The 24,702-nt window shown below is 46.3% G+C and overlaps 3 protein-coding genes across 3 annotated transcripts; 2 read left to right on the top strand and 1 right to left on the bottom strand.

Annotated features, from left to right (window-relative positions):
- Positions 1–3,198: 3,198 nt before the first annotated feature.
- PtA15_13A340 (uncharacterized protein) lies at positions 3,199–4,213 on the bottom strand (the record flags this gene model as incomplete). The annotated part of the gene is made up of 3 exons (XM_053162528.1): positions 3,199–3,283; positions 3,460–3,927; positions 4,017–4,213. 3 exons carry the CDS (start codon positions 4,211–4,213, stop codon positions 3,199–3,201), a joined length of 750 nt encoding a protein of 249 aa, XP_053026495.1.
- Positions 4,214–5,776: 1,563 nt separating this feature from the next.
- Positions 5,777–6,557, top strand: PtA15_13A339 (uncharacterized protein; the record flags this gene model as incomplete). Its single annotated transcript, XM_053162526.1, has 2 exons — positions 5,777–6,100; positions 6,273–6,557. 2 exons carry the CDS (start codon positions 5,777–5,779, stop codon positions 6,555–6,557), a joined length of 609 nt encoding a protein of 202 aa, XP_053026494.1.
- A 6,528-nt stretch (positions 6,558–13,085) lies between these two features.
- PtA15_13A338 (uncharacterized protein) lies at positions 13,086–13,451 on the top strand (the record flags this gene model as incomplete). Its single annotated transcript, XM_053162525.1, has 1 exon — positions 13,086–13,451. The coding sequence occupies one exon, from the start codon at positions 13,086–13,088 to the stop codon at positions 13,449–13,451; it is 366 nt and encodes a 121-aa protein (XP_053026493.1).
- Between the last annotated feature and the right edge of the window lie 11,251 nt (positions 13,452–24,702).

Here is a 24,702-nt window from a genome sequence, read left to right as displayed (position 1 = left end):
ATGTGACAACAGACTGTTTGAGATGGCAAGACTTTGAGGTTAGGAAACTAGAGAACAACAAAAGAAAACTGAGTCAACAATAATTATCAATAACATAAACAATGAATCCCAGCTACCTATCCTCCTCCCCCTGAATGTTTATCCCTGGATGAGTTGATGTTCATGGATGCTATTGATTGACACTGAGTGAGTTGAAGCGTCCAGGATGAGTATAGGCCTTGGATTTGTTGATATCAACAACTTTACCTTGTGTTGATACCAGGTTTGAGTTATGATGATGATCTTGCAGTACTTTGACTTTTTGGCTCTTGTTGGTTTGGTTCTGAACTTCTACTCTAGTTTTTGCTGCCGCTTAGAATGTGATCAAAATCAGATTTCATTTCTTCATGTGACATGTGACAGACATTTGATCCAACATCTTCAGACCCAATTCATGGGTCTTCGGACCCAATCAATGGGTCATCATACACAATCAGGTCTTGGGACCCAATCGTACCTGCGGGCCGCGGGTACCTGCCTCTTGCACCCGGGTACCCACCATTTGTACCCAGGTACCCACTCCGCGGGTGCGGGTGTCTGATTTTAGTGAAATTCTGTCTGGGTACCCGCACCCGTGTGGGTACCCGGGTACAAAGTGCCATCCCTACTTCACACAACATCTCACTGCTCTCAAAGTGTATGGCCTGAATGTAGGAGGCTCAGTCCAACACCATCTGTAGTAAACAATGGGAAGTTACGTTATCCAGTTTGCCTAGGTGTGATTTAGTTATCCAGTCCTCTGGGGTGTGAAATCCAACATAAATTGAATCTGTGGTAGTCAAAAGAAAGGCTGAATGTTAATTAACAGCATGGTACCACTTTTTTTCAAATATACTCCTATTTTTGATGTTGAAATATCACTTTTGTGACCAAAAATCAGTTATCCAGGTAACTGAGACCAGATAATTGATATTTGGTCACGAAAGCATTATTTTAACATCAAAAAGAGGATTTCCTTGGAATAAATTGGTGTCCATATTGTGAAACAACATTATACCTTTCTCTTGACACCCACAGATTCAATTTATGTTGGATTTTACACCACATACAACCGGATAACTGAATGACATCTTGGCAAACTGGATAACATAACTTGCCATCGTAAATTAAAAATTAATAAGACTGTACAAAGTGGCCAAAAGGTTTTAAAAAATTCAAATACATATTTATCATGATTCATTAAATTATTTGGATGTTTTTGCCTGCGGGAATATGGATTCCAGGTCCCCAAATGACTGTACTTGTTTGATTTCTTAATGGTATTTTTAAGCATACAAGGAAGCTTCAAAAAACTCCAAATAAACTCACAGAGGACAATAATAAGCTTGTATATCAATTGGTCAATTCATTTTTTGAAAAATTTGCTTCCTTCACACACAGTGCGCAAAGTGTTTGCAAACTCTGCGCACTGCACAGTGCGCAAAGAACTTTTTGCAGTGCACAAAGTAAGTCCGTGGAAATGATTTGTTACATTAATTATTATTAAGGTTTTAATATTTAAGGCAGTCTTTTGTACATGTAATCATGTCTCTAAGGCTGACAATAAGCGTGCACAGCAAGTATGAATGGTGTGTGCAACCTATAGGTTAAATGGACACCCTTTGATATTTTCAGAAAGGAACAAAGGACGGCCTTGGCGGAGGGTCGATGTAGATTTTGTAAAGGAATGTAAGGTGGGCCAACAAGAGAATTCAAGAGGAGATGGCGAATCAAATAAGATGAGAATAGGTACAGTTTGAGCTTGTTTGTGAATGGCGAAAACGACCGGATCTGATAGGTTAATGAAAATATTCCTTTTGCACCTCGTGGAGCGTGTGATCTAGTGAGGTAAAAACAAGTATAAATCAACAACTGTCCGGAGGCAACTTTCCTTTTGAAGAAACACTACAGATTTTCCACTTACGTTTTTGCCAGAGGGCTGGCTAATGAAGCCGACCCTTACGGCTTTAAACACGAAAAACAGCCCGATTTTTTACCGATGAGTCGCGGAATACGGGCGTTGTCGCTGGCAGGCGGGTGTGGTGATGAATTCTCGGTTTCGGAAATGCCAGGTCCCTCCTCTTGAATTGTTCTTAGGCCTCCATATGAACAGGTCTTTGGCATCCCGCGCAAGTCTGCTCTTGTCACCCCAGTCCGTCTTGACTCTTCCAATTCTCTTTCCAATCCAGTGTTTTCAGGCGCTCTGCTCTGGGATCCGAGTGTTGAAACCTCATGGGTGACCGGGCGGCTAGAAATCAAATTGACATGCAACATAGCAATCAAAAGAACGAGGACGGAGGTGGTGTAGTAGCCTAGTTTCATAGTTGCAAGAGGTGTGCTGGGGTTGTCGTGAGGGATTCCAATGTAAATTTATGGATGCGGTGTGTGTGAAGGCGCAAGTCGTGAAATGTGTTCCCAAGGCAGGACTGATGGCTGATGATGATACAAACAGTTGTGGCCAGAGGCCTCTGTTTTATATCTTTCGTCAAGACCCATTCTACTGGATTCCAAGGATGCTTTCGTCCCACTGGTTTGGATAGGCAGTGGGGCCTCTGTTTATACGTCGTACTGGTTATGGATCAAGTTTGTTGCGAGCCTTACCTGGGACATGTTCAGGTCTATCTCGGACCTGACCCGCTCGTGACCTACCGAGCACCGGCCCACCATGCACCCAAGAACAGGTTTTGAAACTTGACATCCATGCCAAATCCAGACATAAAACATCGTAAAGCACATTGCACTAAGGGAATGGATGTACCTATCAGCTTTTTCCCGAAGCTAGCTTCCATACTACACCAGCAACCTGAGACATGAGCAGCAGATGGATATATTTTGGTCTCGTTTTCCCCTTCACATTATCGGGCCAGATTAACACCTAGTCAGTCAAACAAAGGATAAATTTGTGCTTGTGGCAGATTTGAACATACAAGGCGCGCAAAATCAACAAAAAAGAAAGAAGAGAAAACAGGAGGCTGTCTCGCAGCAAAATACTGATAAGACGAGCGAGTGAGAATTGGACTTGGGCATACAAAAAATGGTGCATCAATTTATCAGAGCATAGGGAAGGCGGCGCTAAGAATCCGGCCTGACTTTGCAAATTCGAGATGATGGCTGACATTTCCTCAAGAGAGCGGGGCTGGTTTGGTGCCCAAAGCCGAGGAAGAACTAGGCTTGCTGCGTTTAGCCTGAAGAGAATAAGCTTGATGGTTCTGGCCGGAAGATCAGGAAGACGGACGGCGGGGGATCGCCGTGGCTGATTTGGGGGCTAAAATCGTGCGAGAACGAGGCTGGTTGATTTTGGCCTGCAGACTAGAAAGGATACTCTGTTTCTTGAGCCGGAAGAATTCTCTCGCCTGGTCGTCGGGAAGAAGCGAGATATCTTTCTCCATAACCTCGCTCTCGATCCTGTCTCGTTCGAGTTGCAATCGAGCATCATCCAACTTCAGTCTCTTCCGTTCGTTTTCGGCGTCATGCATGTCGTCCGCATAGCCATCGCCGTCTTCCGAATCGGAATGATATTGCTCTCGACCCCGAACTTTACTCGAGCGAGTTGTATTTCGACCTCCTTGATCGAGAGCTTCTTCCTCCGTACTATCCGAAGACAAGTCACTGTCCTCAGCCTCTTCGTCATAAGCTTCTTCCTCCGTAGTATCCGAAGACAAGTCGCTGTCCTCAGCCTCTTCGTCATCAATCTGGCCAAAATTGGGCTCTGTTATCATCCATTGAGCTTCGTGACGAAGTGTACGTTGCCATAGGCATACGAATCCGAACTTTCGTCCATGACGTGACTTGAACCTGTCCTTGGCCTCGGTGATCAGTTCGTGCTCCGATCTCCCAGTTGGCGGGGACGCTTTGAGCGCTTGATAGTAAGCAGAGAAATTGAGAGTATCTTTGTGAATTTTTTCCCATCTGAAACGAAAAAAGGAGGATCGTGAGGAAAATAAGCCCCCTACTTTCTTTGCACATGACTTCCATCAGTAAAGAGCTTGTAAACGTACCTTTGTTGGAGGCTAATCGCGTCTCTTGCAAGGTCGCTGCCTGCATTGTAGACTACCGTGAGGGTAGGCCAGAAAGTATCTTTGTCGGCCCTAGATTGGAAAAGTTTGGTCACCTTGATCCAACACGTGGCGAGTCGGTCGTCATCCTGAGAGATGAAGGGAGGGTTCGAGGTGGAGCGTGAATTGGTTTTGGGCATCGCGCAAAGTGATATTGGTGGCTTCCCTTGGGGCTGGTAACCAATAAGTATGAATCCTGGGGATTCGTTCAAATACGAATATCGAAGACACACAGCTAGGTTGTTTGAGCTTGCGGTTGGCTGGGGAAGCAGAGGTGGGCTACGTCAAGAGGCCTGTGGAAGGAACCAAAGGATGTAAATCTCAAAGAGATGCTCGAAGGGCGGACGAAGGGAATCAAGATTTCTGAAGAACTGCTGAATACGAAAGCGTTCAAGGGGGGTTATATACACATATCCGATACAACAGGGAAGTAACCGCAACAGGTAAGAAAGAAATCCACAGCTTCAAGAAAAAAGTCCAAGTCAAAAGAGGGCTGTGCGTCGAGGGAACCAGGCTGGATGCAACAGCAGAAGGGTGCAGTCGTATCCATCATCAGCTAAGCAACTGGCCTGCTGCTTGTCAGGGCCAACCACTGATGGCGCAAGTTTAAACAAGTATTGGGCTGGTTAAGTTTGAAATCAAAAAAGATCTGGTTAATGGTGCTGATAGTAGTGATACACATCGCCTGTTCCAGACCCAGCGCTGCAATAGGCCGACGGACAGCGCCGGCGTGGATACATAGTCTTTTTCTCTCTGGGAGATACATCCAAGTCCCTCTGTTTTTTGCGCAGGAGCGCTGTCCCGCAGGGGTCCTGCCAGCGCAATGCGACCAGTTTACTGATCCCCCGGTAGACTACTAGAAAGATGCCGGCCTACCGAGTACTGGCCCACCACACCCCAAGAACAGGTTTTGGAACTTGACATCCATGCCAAATCAAGACATGAAACAGCATAAAGCACATTGTACTGCAGGCAGTGGAATGGGTGTATCTGCTAACCCAACCAAGTCCCACCAGGTCCCACCGGCCTCATACATACCTGTGGAGTGGTGAAACACCGGCCACCCTCCTACCCGTGGTGTGGTAAAACCCTTCCCGAGCGGGTCAGGTCCGTACGGTGGACCTGGCCCGACATTGGTTGTGCCACCCAAAACAAAAACAAAAAACAAAATATGACACCCGTGTCAGATACATATGCCGAGTACAGGCCGCGGTACATAGATACTGCGCTCTGCACTACGTCCACAAACTGCTCGGGTTGGAAGGGCATGCCCCCCGATCCATCCGCCCAGAACAAGCCCATGGACTCCGGGCCAGGCCCGCTGATCAGGACCGCGTACGCTCCGAACTGAGTCGGACCAGACCTCGGATCGGCCGCCGATCCCAACTCTCCTCGGAAAACCATGTCCGACAAGAGGAGAGGTCGAGCCACCATGCCTGAGATGACCAACTGGGGAAGGGTTTCAAGGCTTGTCTGAAGACAGTGAGCGTGAAGAGAACAACGGTCCCCGGCGGGCTTCCTACCGTCACCCAACAAACCCCGCCGCCGCTTCGGTAACCTCTTCTGTCGAATGAGGGAGAGAAACCCCGCTTCTGCCCCACAAACTCTACCTTCCTACGACACTCCACAGCACATCATCATCAAATTGCTCATTCGTAGTCAAAAGCGACTGAAGACGTTATCGAGCCGAAGCAGGCGACGGGATGAAATCAAGCCACGCAAACAACCACCACCGGCAACTGTTCATGTCGGATTTGGAAAGATTGTTGACTCAAAAATTGAAAGGGTTAAGGCAAGACCTTGGAGAGCTGCATAGCTTGAAGGTGGATTGGGATTCGCTGAAACGGGATGCCATCCTGGACGAGATCAACGTCCGGATGGACAACATCCTGAATTGCTGGCTTGGCGGATCAGGCAAAGAGAAGGTCGGCAGGTCCATGCTCTCCGACCAGAAAGCTGATCTCATGGTCGCCGCGATCGATCGATGGGGCTCCCAAACTGAGGAGAAACTAATTAAGGACTTTTGGGTGCACCCAGGGAGGATGTTGCTGCCGCTTGTTTTTTGCTTGGCGTATATATTTCGGCGAGGATCCTTGAGACTTCCTCGCAGTTCCAGGAAGAATGTATCCGGTGGACATCTTATATGCTCCCAACCCAGAGGCAAACTATCTCCATGCACCGGTCACAATGATCTTCCAGATCCATTCCACCCAACCAACAGGTGATATCCTTGTGTTCTTTACCGGTCAAGATGAGATCAAAGCAGCACAAGAACCCCTGGAGGAAACAGCAAGGTCCTTAGGGAATAAAATTGGGGAATTGAAGATCTGTCCAATTTACACCAATCTGCCCACTGAGATGCAGGCCAAGATCTTTGAGCCACCACCAAACAGAGCTCGCCAAGTCATTCTGGCAACAAACATTGCCCGAAAATCTGATATAAATATTGATGGTGTTGTTCATGTCATTGATCCCTGTTTTTGAAATCTGTGCGCCTCTAGGGCTTTGATAAGGACCTTCCTTAAGTGCCATGATGAAGATGGAAAGCCACTAGTTATTGTTTTAAAGGTTAAATCTAAAAAACTGATGTGAACAAAGCAAAAAAGGATTGTGATAGCCAAAATTACATGAGAAGAAATAGAGTTAAAATCTATATACAAGAATAAGAAACCAGGGTGTAAACTAGATTTGTGGGTTGGAGTGATTTTCAGAAGATGAGTTGGTATTGTAAACAACAGGAGAAATACAGTTAAAATCTATATACAACAATAAGAAACCAGGGTGTAAAATAAATTTTTGGGTTGGAGTGATGTTCAGAAGATGAGTTGGTATTGTAATCTAGGGGTAAATTTGCTTGAATATATGGGAGCATTTGATCAAATATGTGCCAGACACCTCCTGGTGGAATTTCATCAACATTGAACTCAAGCTCTTGCATTACCAGAGTGGCTAATTCATGAAACCAGTCAGGTGTGTGAGTGAACATTGGATGAATGTCAGGGTAATCATTTTCCAGGATAAAACTGACTGTTTCCTTGAGTACATGGATGATTTGATTAGATGCACCAAAGTGTTCAGGGGTGGTGTATGAGAGGTTTGGGAAGCAGGATGCTGGCAGCTCAGTAAAATTTTCCTTCCTTTTCCTTGAATCATTGTATATTTTCACCCAGTGGTCAACACTTTTTTGAAAAACTGGCATCCAAAGGAACAGGAACAGGAGTCTAATGTGGCATAAGTTGGATTAAACCAAGCAATAATGGGTATTGAATGAAGAATTTACCTTTGGATTTCATCTCCCTGGTCATATCTACCAGCCTCCATTTGTGTCAAAATGTTATCAATTAGTGTTTGGTTGTGTTCCTTCATCATCCTTGACCATAGGGACTCGATTTTTTGATTGTGGGTGGATTTGGTATAGTGCATATGTGTCTGGGCTTCTTCAAAGGTGATTCCAGCATATCTTTGGGTGAGTTGTATCATGTGGGTGGCCATATCTGGTGTTTCTGTTCCACTGTCTGTTGTTAATTTGAGAGGAACTCCACCAGCATTTGCTACAAGTTGTAGGAAGTATATGTCAATATGCTTTGGATCATTGTTGGTAACATGAGCATACATTCCTAGTATCTTCCTGGACCAAGCATCAATGAAGCCATAAATGGTGATTCCATATGGCTTCCACTTGTCATGTCCATTGGCTGACCAAATGTGGTTTGGACCATGTGTTTGGAAAATTCGACGTTTGCAAGCATGGCGGAGCCGGTCAGCCATTCCTTGTGGATCAAGTTCAGACAAAATTGATATACAACAAGTCTATATTGTGAGAGAAGATGTATTGTTAATATTTCTAATTCAGGGAGGTTGTAACTTGTAGGAAGAGAGAGAATTGAGAACCAACCTGGGTGGAGATAATAAGAAATGTCAAGGATCTAAGAAGTGAAGACTGAGAAATATTCAGAAGGGGAGATGGTTAGTTTGATGAGTAAGTTAAAGGTTTTTGGGGAAGAGGAAACCAGAAAAGAAATGCATTGATGATCATTTCTCACCAAGTTGGAAGCTAAATAAGGTGGTCCAATGTTGGCAGATTGAGCAAAACTTGTTGACTGAGGAAGTTAGATTCCAGTTGGTAGAGGTTTAGATCAGAAAGATGAACAGTTGAGTGAAATGAAGATGAGTTGATTGAGAAAGGAAAATAAGGGGAGGAATTGTTGTTTGAGGGTTCTTTGAGTGGTGATTGTATTGGCTAGAGTAGCAAGAGTATTGGTTTGGCTAGCAGGATGAAAGGAACATGTGAGGCCAGATAAAGTGAGAGGATGAAGGAATAATATTTCCAACTGCAGCTTCCTTTTATAAGAGATATGAGATTGTCTATATTAGCAAGTGGTCTGTTTCATTTGAACATGCCCATCCCAAATTTTGATAGGGAGTTGAAAAATCGACTCCCATGAATTAATTAATCGACTCCCAAAAGTCGTTTACGTCGCGCGGACCGCCTCTGGACGTCCTTCCCCGGTCCGCGGGACCAAAGTTCGACCCGCGCGCATTTTGGGAGTCGGAAAATTAATTCTACTCTCCAGAATGGGAGTCGGAATTTTAATTTCACAAAAAATGACAGAAAATAAAGAAATATTTATACCTCCGCACTGGGGGACCTAAAGCCCCCCAAAATTTTACAGCGCCATCAAGCACTCTGAATAACACCTGATGAGCTTCACGGCATTGGCACACCCCAGGAAAGGGGTGTGCTACTGTGGGTCTAATTTGGCGGATTTCCTTAGTAGGAAATCCGCCAAAGCCTTAGCTAAAGTGCCCCAAAGCCCCCCAAAATTTTACAGTGGGCATAATAGCCTCTGAATGGCACATGGTGAAATTCTTGGCATTATTAAAACCCAGGAAAGGAGTGTGTTACTGTGGGTCTAATTTGGCGGATTTCCTTAGTAGGAAATCCACCAAAGCCTTTGCCACAGTGCCCCAAAGTGCACCATACTTTTGGATCATGAAATAAAATACTCTGTGACCAAATGGTTAGCTGCAAGGCAGTAACACACCAGCATAAAATAATTTTGAGGCAGCAGGGGCTTTTGGTTATATCTGCTACTAATTGCCTCCGCAACAGATAATAGTGCCTCCACAACAGTTGATAGCGCCTCTGAAAGAGTTAATAGTGCCCTGCCACAGCTAATAGTGCCTCCGCCACAGTTAATAGTGCCTCTGCCACTGTTAATAGTGCCTCCGCCAAAGTTAATAGTGCCTCCGCCACAGTTATGTTGCGGAAGCATTACACTGCCAGCATATTTGGCTGGGATGAATTCATCCCAGTTTAACTGGGATTCACTCAACCAATTTCAAATGGGTTGATCTCATTCAATGAAATATAAAACCAAGGGGGGTACCTTGGATTTATATTTCATCAGTTGAGATGAACCAAGTTTAAATTGGTTGAGTTCATCCCAGTTTAACTGGGATAAACTCAACCCAGCCAATTATTCTGGCAGTGTTATTAACTGGGCGGACGCACTATTGATTGTGCCGGGCACACTATTAACTTTGAAAGAGGCACTATTAACTGTGGCAGATGCACTATTAACTATGGAGGAGGCACTATTAACTGTGGCGGAGCCACTATTAACTGTGGCAGAGCCACTATTAACTGTGGCGGAGCCACTAATAACTGTGGCGGAGCCACTAATAACTGTGGCGGAGCCACTATTAACTGTGGCGGAGCCACTAATAACTGTGGCGGAGCCACTATTAACTGTGGCGGAGCCACTATTAACTGTGGCAGAGCCACTATTAACTGTGGCGGAGCCACTATTAACTGTGGCGGAGCCACTATTAACTGTGGCGGAGCCACTATTAACTGTGGCGGAGCCACTATTAACTGTGGCGGAGCCACTATTAACTGTGGCGGAGCCACTATTAACTGTGGCGGAGACACTATTAACTGTGGCTGAGCCACTATTAACTGTGGCTGAGCCACTATTAACTGTGGCGGAGGCACTATTAACTGTGCTGTTGCGGAGGCACTATTATCTGTTGCAAAGGCAATTAGTAGCAGATATAACCAAAGGCCCCTGCTGCCTCAAAATTATTTTATGCTGGTGTGTTACTGCCTTGCAGCTAACCATTTGGTTACAGAGTATTTTATTTCATGATCCAAAAGTTTGGTGCACTTTGGGGCACTGTGGCAAAGGCTTTGACGGATTTCCTACTAAGGAAATCCGCCAAATTAAACCCACAGTAACACACCCCTTTCCTGGGGTTTCCTACTTCCAAGAATCTCACCATGTGCCATTCAGAGGCTTTTATGACCACGGTAAAATTTTGGGGGGCTTTGGTGCACTTTAGCTAAGGCTTTGGCGGATTTCCTACCAAGGAAATCCGCCAAATTAGACCCACAGTAGCACACCCCTTCCCTGGGGTGTGCAAATGCCGTGAAGCTCATCAGGTGTAATTCAGAGTGCTTTATGGCCGCTGTAAAATTTTGGGGGGCTTTAGGTGCCCCAGTGCGGAGGTATAAATTTTTCTTTATTTTCTGTCATTTTTTGTGAAATTTGTTGAAATTCTCACCAAAGAGGGTAAGAGAAAAGGGAGAGATGGTGTTTTTGGTGAACAGTCTCGAGATCCTTGGAGGGGGCACAAGGTGGTCAACTCAGGAAAAGAGGAGAACTGATGATGTTATTACTTGTAAAAATAAAGTAATATATACATGATTTTTGATAATGAATAAAGAATGTATGTATAATGAATAAAATAATAAGGAGACATGTTTTGAATAAGAAATAGTACTAGAGGCTATTCCTCAGGGTTCTAGACTACAAGAGGCTGCCATAAAGGCTGAGATCAGATCAAATAACAGGCTACAATATTAAGTAAACATTAACATAAAGTAAAGTAATTTTGGGGTAAGTAAAGAGAAGAAGCTGAAATTCCAACAAAATTAAAATTCCGACTCCCATTCTGGAGAGTAGAATTAATTTTCCGACTCCCAAAATGCGCGCGGGTTGAACTTTGGTCCCGCGGACCGGGGGCGGACGTCCAGAGGCGGTCCGCGCGACGTAAACGACTTTTGGGAGTTGATTAATTAATTCATGGGAGTCAATTTTTCAACTCCCTTTTGATATTGGAAACAATATTTATCAATACAAGGTTGGTTTTGCTCAGGCAACCATCTGGTCTGGTTGGTGTCCCACCAAGGGCTGTGAGTTGTGGGGTTACTCCTGGTTGAGCTTGTTGACCAGTCCAATTCATTTATTGACTAGAATAGTCCAAGTCCTGGTCAATAGAATGTGCTGGTTTATGCTGGGGCTTCTCATGGACACCTTGGCCACCAAGTTGTCTGGTGGCCATGCTGATGATAGCTACATACATCAGTTCAAGGGTCTGCATTGAATGGGCTGGGGCAGCTCTATGATCAGTCATTGCCCAGGGAAGATTTGGGCTGGACTGGGCAGAGAAGACAAAGAACTACCACTCGGGGAATCGGAATGCTCTGGCGAGGCAGTCAGTCCATGAACCAATGTTGATTGGGGAATGGGTTGGTTCGCTGACTGTCTTCTCAGGCGCTGCATTCCAAGGTAAGGTCTTGTCTAACGGGCCTGTCTACATGTGTACTAGTTCATCATCTCAGGCATGGTTGTTCGACCTCTTGTCGGACATGGTTGCCCAAGGAGGAAGATCAAGAACTATTCAGCAAATCTGAATGCTCAGGCGGCGCAGTCAGTCGCTGAAGTGGGTTCAATTGGGGGACAGATTGGTACGCACACATTGCATCATCTTGGGGTCTTTGGAGAGCATCCGCGAGCTGCATGGAATCGGCGCCCCATTGGTTCTCCTCTTCGTCATCATTGCGGCCGTCCATGTAACTTTGGGGGCATCCATTGTCCCTCGCGATGAGTCGGGAACACAGGAGAGGGGAAGATTCTGCTTCTCCTCATCCTGTCATCATCACTGAGCTTCAGGACGAGGTTGGACAGCGAACAGTTATTCTCATGGGCGTCAATTTTCGAACGGCGGACGGGTCCAATGACGAAGGTCGCAAATATTTTTTTCGGCAGCACCCCTGCATACTTCCTCAACCCCACTGCCGTGAACGTTTTCCTCGATATATTCTTGTCTCACATATTACAAGGTCAACCTACTGCGCCACTCCATTAAACGTTCGCGCTTGAAAAAAACAATCAAGGCGAGCGCCCCAAAGATATGCCGGCAAAGTCATGCAAGCAGGCCTGGCCGTCCCTCCTCCCAAGAGAGTGGCAGGATGGGGGACGGACGAAAAGACATAAATAGGCCGATTGGTCGTTTGCGTTTCTCGACGGTGTTGTCGTGAGTGAATGACTCGGGGAAGCGCAACTTCGCTGCAGTGCCACGGTAGCGCGGCCATAGAGGGAATGCTGTCGTAGTCCGCACGGTCTGTGTACATATTTATTTTTATGGGACCGGCGGCCGATCCGAGGTCTTGTCCGACTCAGTTCGGAGTGTGCGCGGTCCTGATCAGCGGGCCTGGCCCGGAGTTCATGGGCTTGTTCTGGGCGGAAGGGTCGGGGGGGCATGCCCCTCGAACCCGAGAAGGTTGTGGACTTGGTTCAGACTGCAGTATCTATTTACGGCAGCCTGTACTCCGCATATGCATCTGACACGAGTGTCAGAATTCATTTTTTGTTTTCGTTTTGGGTGGCACAACCAATGTCGGGCCAGGTCCACCGTAGGTCCGAGATAGACCTGAACATATCCCAGGTAGGGCTCGCAACAAACTTGATCCATAACCAGTACGACGTGTAAACAGAGACCCCAATGCCTATCCAAACCAGTGGGACGAAAGCGTCCTTGGAATCCAGTAGGATGGGTCTTTACGAAAGATATGAAAAAGAGGCCTCTGGCCACAACTGCTTCATCATCACCCATCAGTCCTGCCGGAACACAGTTCACAACTTGGCCACCTTCACACACACACACTGCATCCATAAATATTACAATTGAATCCCTCACGACAACCCCAGCACACCTCTTGCAACTATGAAACTAGTCTACTACACCACCTCCGTCCTCGTTCTTTTGATTGCTATGTTGCATGTCAATTTGGTTTCTAGCAGCCCGGTCACCGATGAGGTTTCAACAATCGGATCCCAGGGCGAAACGCAAGGAAACACCAGATTGAACCCAGAAGCGAGGCCGACTGAGAAACCACGTCGCCGGGCCGTAAAAACTCATACTTATGGAGGCATAAAAGTATTTCAAAATAAGGGATCTGGCAGCTCCACAACCCAAAATTCACCACATAAAGTCCCCCAAGATCCGAGGATCAAGATTGACCAAAATAATGCCCGTGCTCGTCGACTGGCCCCCAACAAATCGACCTGCCTCGGGTTTATCAAGTGGTAATGGTCTGCTTCATTAGCCAGCCCTCTGACCAAAGCGTAAGTGAAAAATCTGTAGTGTTTGTTCAAAAGTAAAGTTGCCTCCGGACAGTTGTTGATATCCACTTGACTTTTGTTTGCCTCACTAGATCACACACTCCACGAGGTGCAAAAGGAATACTTTCATTAACCTATCAGATCCGTGTTCGCTATTCACAAACAAACTCAATCTGCACCTATTCTCATCTTATTTGATTCGCCATCTCCTCTTGAATCCTCTTGTAGGCCCACCTTACATTCCTTTACAAACTCTACATCCACCCTCCGTCAAGGCCTTCCTTTGTTCCTTTCTGAAAAAATCAAAGCGCACCCATTTAACCTATAGGTTGGAAACACCATTCATACTTGTCATGCACGCTTGTTCATTCCTGCATTCTCCCAGCCTTGAAAGTCTTTCCTTCCCCTTTTTTACCCGTTACAGAAAACCTCCAAACTAAGAAACATCATTGACCACAATGGAAACAGTGTCAAAGCTACCTTCATTCCATTTGGTGAAACCAACATGCCTGCATGTTTTTTTTGTCTCTGGTGAGTGTGAGGGCCTGAGATGACAAGAGAATGAGTTAAGCAACCGGAAGGACGAGAGACATCAACGAGATTGTATTTGATGGTACGAATTACAAGTATAAAAATTAGTAAAAGGGGTTTGGCGATGGCAAAAAGAATGTAAGCTAGGAAAAGATTGGGTAAGAGAGGAAAGAAAAAAATCACTCAAGAACAGAGGGCTACACCTATAAGCGCGAAGAGATATGTATCACAGTCCAAGGAAAAGTCAAACATTCTCAATTGGATTAAGGTCTGGAGATTGAGCTGGCCAGTCAATCTTGCTGATGGAGTAGTTGTCACAAAATTCTTGACTGGCTAGGACCTTATGAACCAGAGTGTTGTCTTCCATTAGAGCTGGTCAAAACAAACCCGTTGCGGATACCTGCTATCAGCTGGCGGGTACCCGCCGCGCGCAACAGGTCCCCGCCAGTGTGTGCAGGTTTGGATGCGGATGTCTGGGATTCTGCAAAAAACCATGCGGGTACCCGGGTATTGGTCATCACCTGCTCTGGAGTACAGCTGAGCTGTGCAGGCTGCGGATCACCCATCCTCCGACGCAGCTGGGGCTCATATCTGATGGGATCCAAGGCCTCAGCTGTGCGCTCTTCCACTCCAGCCAACAACCAGAAGATGCCTTGATCACGTGAGTGACTCCGACAGCAGTCGGCACTAGAGTGGCAGGTACCTGCAAATACCCGCGACTCTGCGGGTGCGGGTGTCTCATTTTAGGCAAAAAGGCTCCAGGTACCCGGGTTCAAATTGTTTTTCTTTTGTAATGTTGTCACTTTAGAGACACAGGCTCACACCATGTTAAACCGGGGTTTGCTCATTATTACCCTGTGCCAAAACGTTCAGCGCACCCACTGCACACACTCCCATTGATGTCCAACACAACCAATCATCAAGAGGAGGACATGCCCCCCTCAATTCAGGCACTACCACCTAAATTTCTGGTAAGTATTCCAGCCATTAAGAACAGTGCTCTCAATGACTGATTGTGTTGACCATCAACGGGTGTGAACAATTCAATGACCAATCCATGGTGACCAATGCACCAATTGGAAGATAGGAAGAAAGCTTCTCTCTCATACTAATGTTTACTAGTCTTCTTTTCCCATGTTTTTGTTTTTCCCATATTTTATATATCTTTCTGTTGGGGGCTTTAAGATTGATTTTTTTTCTCTCTTGATCTGGAACGAGCAACTGAACTTTGATCTAAAAAAAAATATTTTGAGAGCTTACCTGGAGGCTGGGATGAAACCAGGCTATTGCTGGGCTCCTATCCATTTTTAATCCAGGGGTGAAGCTCAACCTATTCCGAGTTGGGCATGCTGCTGGGGATATCAGGTTACTGGATATGCTGGGGGAAACCAGTGAGATTGAGCAACTGGATAAAAAGATTGAGTGTTGGTCATTCGATAAAAAGATGGAGTGTTTTGATTCTGCTGATGGAGGGTTACCAATCAATGTGCTTGATACAAAGTGAACAAACTGAATCTGAGAGGGCAGGGATACTTGATGAGGTTGTCAAAAAAAATTGTCCCAGTGCTGTATGTCAGTTTGTGAGCGCTCATGGGCCAGTTGTGCAATCTGCCCGTTTGACCAGATCACTGTTTTTGACAAACGGAATCAGGCCCTCAGGGCTCCACAGGGTATTCCCCCGGTTGCAAGCCGTTTGACCAGATCGCGGTTTTTGACGAACGTAATCAGGCGCTTGGGGCTCCACAGGGTATTCCCCGGGTTGCAAGTCATTCGACCAGATCGCGGTTTTTGACAAACGTAATCAGGCGCTTGGGGCTTGACAGGGTATATAAACCCCTACCCCCGGTCACCAGCCGTTCGACCAGCGTCCAGATCACCATTTTTAACGAACGGAATCAGGCACTCAGGGCTCCACAGGGTATATAAACCCCTCCCCCCCGGTCACAAGCCGTTCGACCAGATCACGGTTTTTGACGAACGCTCCTCCCAGTTGCATCTCACAACCCCTTTGACCAGATCACCGTTTTTGACGAGCAGAATTAGCGACTAGGGGTTCCACAGGGTATATAAACCCCTCTTCCCAGTCACATCCCATAACCCCTTCGACCAGATCAAAGTTTTCGCCGAACATATACACAGAGGTATAAGGTTTTTCTTAGGCTATTTATAACGCTCTAGGGTTCTGGTTCCAGCGACACCAGAGTCACAAATCAAACATCTCATTCCACCGGTATGTTTCCTTGCTTATATACTCATGAATTTAGATATTGACCTCCCTCACAGCTTGGATCAGGTAGTGAAACCCAAGAAGAAGGTAACCTTGTGACCACTGATGATTGGACAACAATTTCTGCAAACAATCCCTGGCGGGTGACCCGGAAGACAAGTGCTGCTATGGCCTCTGCTCCTGTATGTACCCTCATCTGCTCCTCCTGTGTTTTTTTGTGGACTATATAAGCAGCTCTGGTTATGTGTAGGTTGTCAATATGTGTTGTCAATACCTACACATAACCAGAGCTGCTTAGTCCACAACAAAACACAGGAGGAGCAGATGAGGGTACATACAGGAGCAGAGGCCATAGCAGCACTTGTCTTCTGGGTCACCCGCCAGGGATTGTTCACAGAAATTGTTGTCCAACCATCAGTGGTCACAAGGTTACCTTCTTCTTGGGTTTCACTACCTGATCCAAGCTGTGAGGGAGGTCAATATCTAAATTCATGAGTATATAAGCAAGGAAACATACCGGTGGAATGAGATGTTTGATTTGTGACTCTGGTGTCGCTGGAACCAGAACCCTAGAGCGCCCCACCCCCGGTGTCTCATTGCCAGGAGGAGGTGCTTCAGTCTGATCAGTGACCGGCCCTGAGTCTGCAGCTGGGTTTCTGCAAAGTAACCTGTCAGTGATCCATGAGAATCTTGATCTGCCTCAAGACTTACACCATAATTTGTTGTGGATGATTGGGAAATCTGTGTGTTTGAGATGTTAGTGCAAACCCATGACCAGGGGAGGGGGGTTTTAAATAGCCTAAGAAAACCCAATGGTGGGTCTGGGCATGGAAAAAATCTTCAAGTGGACATGTGCCATCTTTTGTTGGAAATCCACAAGTTCTCCTTCCCCTCTGAAAAACAAACCAAATTGATATCAGAATCACACAGGAGTGGATCCAATATGGTGTCATCTCATGCACTCAAGATGATTCTTTCTTTGAATTTGGATTGCATGAAACAATCCTACAGTACTGGCCTTTGTAATTTTTCCAGCTGGCTTTTGGTTGTTTTCACTGTCCATTACTATGTGATAGTAAATATGCATAATCTACATATTAAATATTAAAGATGGACATTGGGACCCGGGTACCTGCGGCGGGTATGGGTACCGGGTCCTTTTCTTGCCCAAGCCAGACACCCGTACCCATACCCATACCCGTTAGGCGGGTACCAGCGGTGCTTGGGCGGTGTACCCGCGGGTACCCCCTCCTTCAGGCAGTACTGGCCATTGAGAGAGTTCTGACTCCCTCGCTGGCCGGCACCAGCCCTTGGGATATTCCATTGACTCTCTCAATCGCCAGTAACGGCCATCAAGGGAGTTCCGACTCTCCTGTTGGCCAGTTCGGACCCTTAGGAGAGTGTAAGAGCTCTCTCAATGGCCAGTACCGGCAATTGAGAGTGCTCATACACTCTCCCAAGAGCCCAAACTGGCTGACCAGGGGCTGAGGCCCCCAAGGGACATTGACTTTACACCCACCCAAGCCCCCATCCACGAGCATATTGGGGCTTGAGGCGGGTACCCGGGTATAACTCCGACCTCCCGCATTGGGAGGGACTTTGTTAAGTTAGGTACCTGCCAGCTGCAAAAATTCAGGGACCCGCACCCGTACTTGACACCGCCTGGCGGGTGTGTGGCGGGTGTTGCAGGTACCCGCCAAACGGGTGCCAGGTACCCGCGGCGGGTACCCGATTGCTATCTTTAGTAAATATGCATACTATTCACATTATATACAACATGCAGGGTTTCTTGCCAAGGGCATGAGAGCCAAGCACTTCCAAAAAAGGCACGTGTGCCCTGCACACCTTCTTTTTCAAAGGGTATGGGCGTGGGCTTGGGTGTGGGTGTGGGTTTGGGTGTGGGTGTGGGTGTGGGTGTGGGTGTGGAGGGCTTTTTTGCACATGTATATATCAACATGTTGGAATGATCATATCATTAGATCAATTGTGTCAAAAATCAAAAGGAAATCAAGTTGTGATCTCACCAAAGAACATGATCTGGAAGGTTGCAAGACCAATCTCATACAGTTGTACATATCCCCTTGATGACCAGTCTGTACCAGTCATCAAGAGGGTTGTATGTTCTTGAATGGCTGGTCTGGTTTGGGGCAGGAATTTAAATTGCTCTTTTTAGTAGTGAGTACTCCATCAATTTTTTGATGCACAGGTGGAAGAGATTGGTCTGTAGAATTCTGCACCCCAAGATATATTGTGGTGTAGGAAGTTTGGTAGTGCAAATGGTAATTTTTGGTAGTGCCTAAACCAGCATTGTGGGTAGTTAAGTTACTTGACTTTCTCCACGTAATTTTGGTAACATAAATATCCTTTTTGCGCATTCATTGAATTCCTGTTATTAGTAAAAGATGATTTTTTAGTCTTGCACCTAACAAAACAGGCCTGATTCTGACATATGTTTAACATTATGGCTGCAGAAGAATTCACTTAGCCCTCTGCACTAACACAAGGGCTAAGTTGAGCTCATTTTTGCCTAGCATCTCACTGGTGATGAAAGGGAGATGGGGAGCCAGTTAATGTTAGCCCTGATGGGTCTGTGTGAGCTGGAGGTGTTTTGGTGGTGGAGGGGGAAATAAATGAGCTTTATTTTGGTACCAGTGGGGAATTTTGGGTGCCAGTGGGCTGGCTGAGCTGGATTTTAGTGTGCTGAGTTGAGCTGGGACAGAAAGAATTTTCAATGATGGGGAAGCTGGGTGAACTGGAATTGTTGGTGCAGGGGGAGCTGCATGGGCTGATTCGTTTGGTGCAGAAAGAGATGAATGAGCTGGATTTTGGGTGAGCTGGATTTTTAGGTGCAGACAGGAGCTTGATGAGCTGGAATTTTAGGTGAGGAGGGGGCTGAAGGAGCTGAATTTTGGGTGCGAGGTGAGCTGCAGGAGCTGGATTTTAGGTGCCATTGGAGCTGGGTGAGCTGGGTTTTTGGGTGTGGGAAGGACTTTTGGGTTCAGAGGGAGCTGAATGAGTTGGATTTCGGGTGCTTGTGAGCTGGATTTCGGCTGCCGGGGGAGCTGGGTGAGCTGGTATTTTGTGTGCTGGACCAAGGTGCGTAAGCTGGATTTTAGGTGCTATGAGGAGGTGGGAGAGCTGGAATTTTGTGTGCAAGTGGAGCTGGGTAAGGTGGTTTTTTGGGTACAGAGGGAGCTGCATGAGCTGGATTTTTGAGTGCTGTGGAGAGCTTCATGAGCTGGATTTTGGTACTCAGAGAGCTACATGCTGATTTTTGGGTGGTGAGGAGAGATTTGTGAGCTTGATTTTTGGATGCAGATGGCAGCTGTATGAGCTGGATTTTTGGGTGCAGAGGGAGCTGCATGAGCTGGAATTTGGGTGCGGAGGGGCATGAGCTGGACTTTGGGTGCGGAGGGGCGCTGTTTGAGATGGATTGTTAGGTGCAGAGTGGGCTGCATGAGCTGGATTTTGGGTGCAGAGGGAGCTGAATGAGCTAAATTAGGATGCTGAGGGGAACTGGGTGAGCTGAATTTTGGCTTCTGAGAGGAGCTGGGTGAGCTGGATTTTGGGTGCAGAGGGAGCTGGGTGAGATGGATTTCTGGGTGCAGAGGGAGCTGGGTGAGCTGGATTTTTGGGTGCGGAGGGAGCTGGGTGAGCTGGATTTCTGGGTGCAGAGGGAGCTGGGTGAGCTGGATTTTTGGGCACAGAGGGAGCTGGGTGAGCTGGATTTCTGGGTACAAAGGGAGCTGGGTGAGCTGGATTTCTGGGTGGAGAGGGAGCTGAATGAGCTGTATTTTTGGGTTTAGAGGGAGCTGCATGAGCTGGATTTTTGGGTGCAGAGGGAGCTGGGTGAGCTGGATTTCTGGGTGGAGAGGGAGCTGCGTGAGCTGGATTTTTGCCTGCAGTGAGCTGGGTGAGCTTGATTGTGGATGTGGAGGGGAGCTGAATGGATCTTTTACACAGGGCAGAGCTGGGTGAGCTGGAATATTAAATGAACGTGCTTGAGCTGACCGCAGGCAGCTCCAGTGATCCTTCCATTCCAAATGGAGGATGAGATCCTGTTTTCCACTATTTAGAATGGAATGGAATGGAAGTATTTCTTAGCCACAGGTGTGTCAATGAGACCAAGAAAAATAAGTGAGCAGTGTAGGAATACAGGACCAGACCACCCCCAGCAACCGCAAAGGAAGCTGGTGCGGTTAAGCCCAGATCACCCGCAGCAACCGCAAAGGAAGCTCGCGCGGTTAGCCAGAAACATAGACCCAGCTGCGCAAAGAGGTAAGACCCCTCGAGCAGTCCAGACCCAAAACCTAACCCAATCTCAAGCTGACAAGCCCCGCTTGATCACTTGCAGATACGGAAACCGCAACGGCAACCGCACTGGGGAAAGGAAGATTAGACTCAGCCTCCGGGTACGTGCTCGTGGAGAGACAAAGTTATGGCTCAGATAAGCTGACCAACTTTGTTCTCGTAGATCCCTCGCAGACTGTCTTGGCAATCAGAAATCAGCCCTTCTACTCGATAGGATCACGGCCAGCACCGCAACCGGTGAGTAGTCCAATGCCTGAGACCCAGGAAAGGATAAAACATAGACAGCTGACTTGATTCAAACCCTGTTCGACAAGCAGACCAAAAAGCCGCGCACCCGTACCAAAAGGATAAGACCAAGTTATTTGAATAACTGGCTCCTGCGTCGGTAAGCTCAGAAACCAAACCCAGACCAGAGTTATAGAGTGAGAGGAGAAGCTAACAAAGGCGCACTACATAGGCCCGCCTTCTCACCTTGCATCTCACCATAAACTCACCAGCTCAGACCAAGCAACTCAGTAGAAATAACCCTAAAAGCAATAGCACCCACTCGTGCTGCTTTCAGGTAAATAGAACAAACTCTTTTTCTTTATTCATCTTAATAAACTATATGTAAATACAGATGATTAAAATAAAGAAAAACACTTTCAGTTGCTCCTAAATTTTCAAGCAGGACATGATACAGTTCTGTCTTGCTGTTTCTTGCTAAATTTTTGCCCAAAACAGGAAACAGCTTGTTGCTAAGGACTACCGGGAAACTCCTGGAGATGGAATGGAGGTAGATGCTGGCTTGTCCCAGGGGGAAGATGAAGAGTTGACCATTGATGATTTTGGTGAAGGGGTCAGTTTTGTTTCTTTCAAAGAAATTCTTTTCTCTTTCTGGACTAACCAATCCCCTCACAGCCTATCAAAAAGCCCAGCACCAAAAATAAAGCCTCAAAGAGAAAGCCAAAATCTCCTCCAAAGAATAAATCAAAGCATCAAGTTGTGGTGGCTGTGGAAAATGTGGTGCCTTTCAGCGAGTAGTCTGACACTGGCAAGAATCTGATGAAAAGATTTACTAGGGCTGATGGAGTGATGGATGGAGCAGCAGCCAAGAAGGCACTTGCTGCTGGGACTCTGAATCAGCAGTTGGTGAGTCTGCCTAACTCTCTTTCCATTACCAACCACACAGCTGACTTGACTCCACCCAATCAGGCAGCTCCCTCACACAATCCGGATGCAGAGGCTGGGGATTCTGATGTGAGAATCAATTTTTCTCTGTCTTGCACACAGTCTGATGATCTTTGTCTGGGGTATTTGTAGAGTGACAGTCTTTTTGGCCAGGGTTGTGAAGAAGCACAGGTAGTTTTGCCTGATTTTTCTTGCCCTGCTGGCTGTACTTCACACTGATCATTTGATTGAACAAACAGGGTGGGCCCCAATTGTGTCGCGTTGAAGTATTGCTGGCTGGTATCAAAACCCGACCAGTTTACAAGAAGGCCAAGGTCATCAATGCTCCAGAGGGGAAGGCAGATTGGCACTGTGAGTACCCTACAGTTGCTGCCAAGAATCTTGAGGCAAAGCTTGGCCGAGCACCTTGGGACCACATGAAACTGTCAGAATGGGTTGTGCTTCCTTCTGGTCCGTTTGGATCGCCATCCTCTCCGCCTCTAGCAAAGCAACCTAGTCGGCCTGACCCCACCCAGCTAACCACTACCACTCCACGAATACAAACCTTTCAAAGGCCTCCAGTTAGCATCCTCATGCCCCGCCACATCAGCAGTGTCCTCAACGATTGTGTGCCCTTTTTAAGATCTACTTCCTTTTGTTCCTTTCACCAGTGTTCCCCCGTAGCCTACCAGCCAACCACTTAACACAATAACTTGTGTGTGTCTCCTTCATATTTGCTTTTTGAATAATCCTCAGGATCCCTCCTTACAGTGTTTACCACCCCAAACGGAAGCCCACAATGTCATCCATCAAGATCCCCACAACCAAATTGAGCTCCGACTCGAACTGTTATTTGGACAATATAGAACACTGCAAAAAAAACTTGGTCAACTGCTTGCAGTTGACATGCAGGATACTCAAGTCAAGCTACCATTGTAACTCCACCTGAATGCACAAGTGCCTTTGTTGGTACAGTCACTGTGCAAGGTGCACAGTGACTGTGCATTGAAGCTCAGGTTGAGTCAAACCTTGGGTAAGGCTGGTGTAACACCACAAGCTTCCTCAGAGTTACCGCATGTCAACTGCTCACAGTTGACACAGTTTTTTTTTGCAGTGGAAACCGTTCGACTCACCGGGTGTTGGATCCAGGTGTCGGAAATCTTCAAATCTAGAACCAACAAAGAGAATTTTTGGCCGACTCTCACTATAGTCTACAGTTCAGCCCCCGGATGTAGTCCTGTAAAGGAAGCAATTGTCAAAAAAAGGTACGTTTTCAAGTCCTTTGCTCGTGAAACACATGTGCAAAAAACTCGGGGCTTATTTTCATCACGTTTTTCAGATGGGAACAAATCAAGGAAGACACTCTCAAAGAAACGAGGCCAAATGAGAAACCACGTCGCCAGGCCCCAAAAACTCATACTTATGGAGGCATAAAAGTATTTGAAAAGAAGGGATCTGGCAGCTCCACAACCCAAAATTCACCACATAAAGTCCCCCAATATCCAAGGATTGAGAATGGCGAAGATAAAGCCCGTGCTCGTTGACTGGCCGGTAAAAAAGCAAGGTGCCAGTGCTTTGGGTTTTTCAAGCCGTAATGGTCTGCTTCATTAGCCAGCCCTCTGGCCAAAACGTAAGTGGAAAACCTGTAGCGTTTTTTCAAAAGTAAAGTTGCCTCCAGACAGTTGTTGATATCCACTTGACTTTTTTTTGCCTCACTAGATCACACACTCCACGACGTGCAAAAGGAATACTTTCATTAACCTATCAGATCCGTGTTCACTATTCACAAACAAACTCAAACTGTACCTATTCTCATCTTATTTGAATCACCATCTCCTCTTGAATCCTCTTGTAGGCCTACCTTACATTCCTTTACAAATCCTACATCCACCCTCCACCAAGGCCACACTTTGTTCCTTTCTGAAAATATCAAAGCCCATCCCTTTAACCTATAGGTTGGAAACACCATTCATACTTGTTGTGCACGCTCATTCATTCCTGCATTCTCCCAGCCTTGAGAGTCTTTCATTCCCCTTTTTGGTCCGGTAAAGAATGCCAGCCTGTATGTAACTAACCGGTCTGAGAGGGTTGTTACTATCAAGATGATGGTGTAAGATGCCAAGGATGGGCCAATGGGTTCGTGGTAAGACCTGTAAAAGGTTTCACTCTATCAGCAATCTTGACTGAGAGGCTTGCTCAATTAAGGCGCATCCAGATCAACACAGGGTGTTAATAGGCATCCAAGGAATAACTCAACTTGGGTTTGTGGTTTTACCTACAGAAAGGTAAGGGTAATCAAGAGTTGAAGGTATTCCTGAATTGAATGATGGGTGAGAATGAAAGCACTGTTTAACTATAGTATGGGTTAAAATTTGCTGTAATAATATTCTGAGGGATAAACAGTCCTGGAGGGCGTGTTTATATAGAGGGGGAAAGAGCAGGAGGGAACATGAGGCGCTTGGAGGCGCTTCAGAACCAGGGGGGAACTGGAAGCGCTCAAGGGAAGCAGATCCTCATGAGGATCAACATTGGAAATGATCAGGGCAGTTTAATGATCAGTACTGATCCTAGATCAGTAGCTGTGCACACTAGCTGATCATAACCAATCAGTGATTCCAGTCAGTTCTCTTTGAATTGGATTACATCATGTATTGTTTATGTATTTATATCATAACCAATATGTTATGTAAATGGGAGGAGAGGGTGCAGATATAGATATAAGATATAAAGAATAATGATAATGATAATGATATAATAAATGATAATGGTAATGATAGTGATAATGATAGTGATGATGATAATGATTTCTGATTTCTTCTTCGAAGAAATAGGTAATGATAAGTAAAAGTTTTTGTAAGATACAGATAAATAAAAGGATAAAAATGTAGATGTAGGAGGGTGTGAGATATAAAGATAAGGCCTAATCCTCCGAACCTAAACCTTAAATGCTGAAAATAAAACTTCTAAACCTCCTTCCTTGGCTTTCAGTAGGGGGAAGTGC

This window comes from Puccinia triticina, chromosome 13A (genome assembly GCF_026914185.1).
Source record: "Puccinia triticina chromosome 13A, complete sequence".
Taxonomy (NCBI): domain Eukaryota; kingdom Fungi; phylum Basidiomycota; class Pucciniomycetes; order Pucciniales; family Pucciniaceae; genus Puccinia; species Puccinia triticina.
Note: the sequence above shows the minus strand (reverse complement) of the source record. Positions and strands in the feature narration are given on the sequence as shown.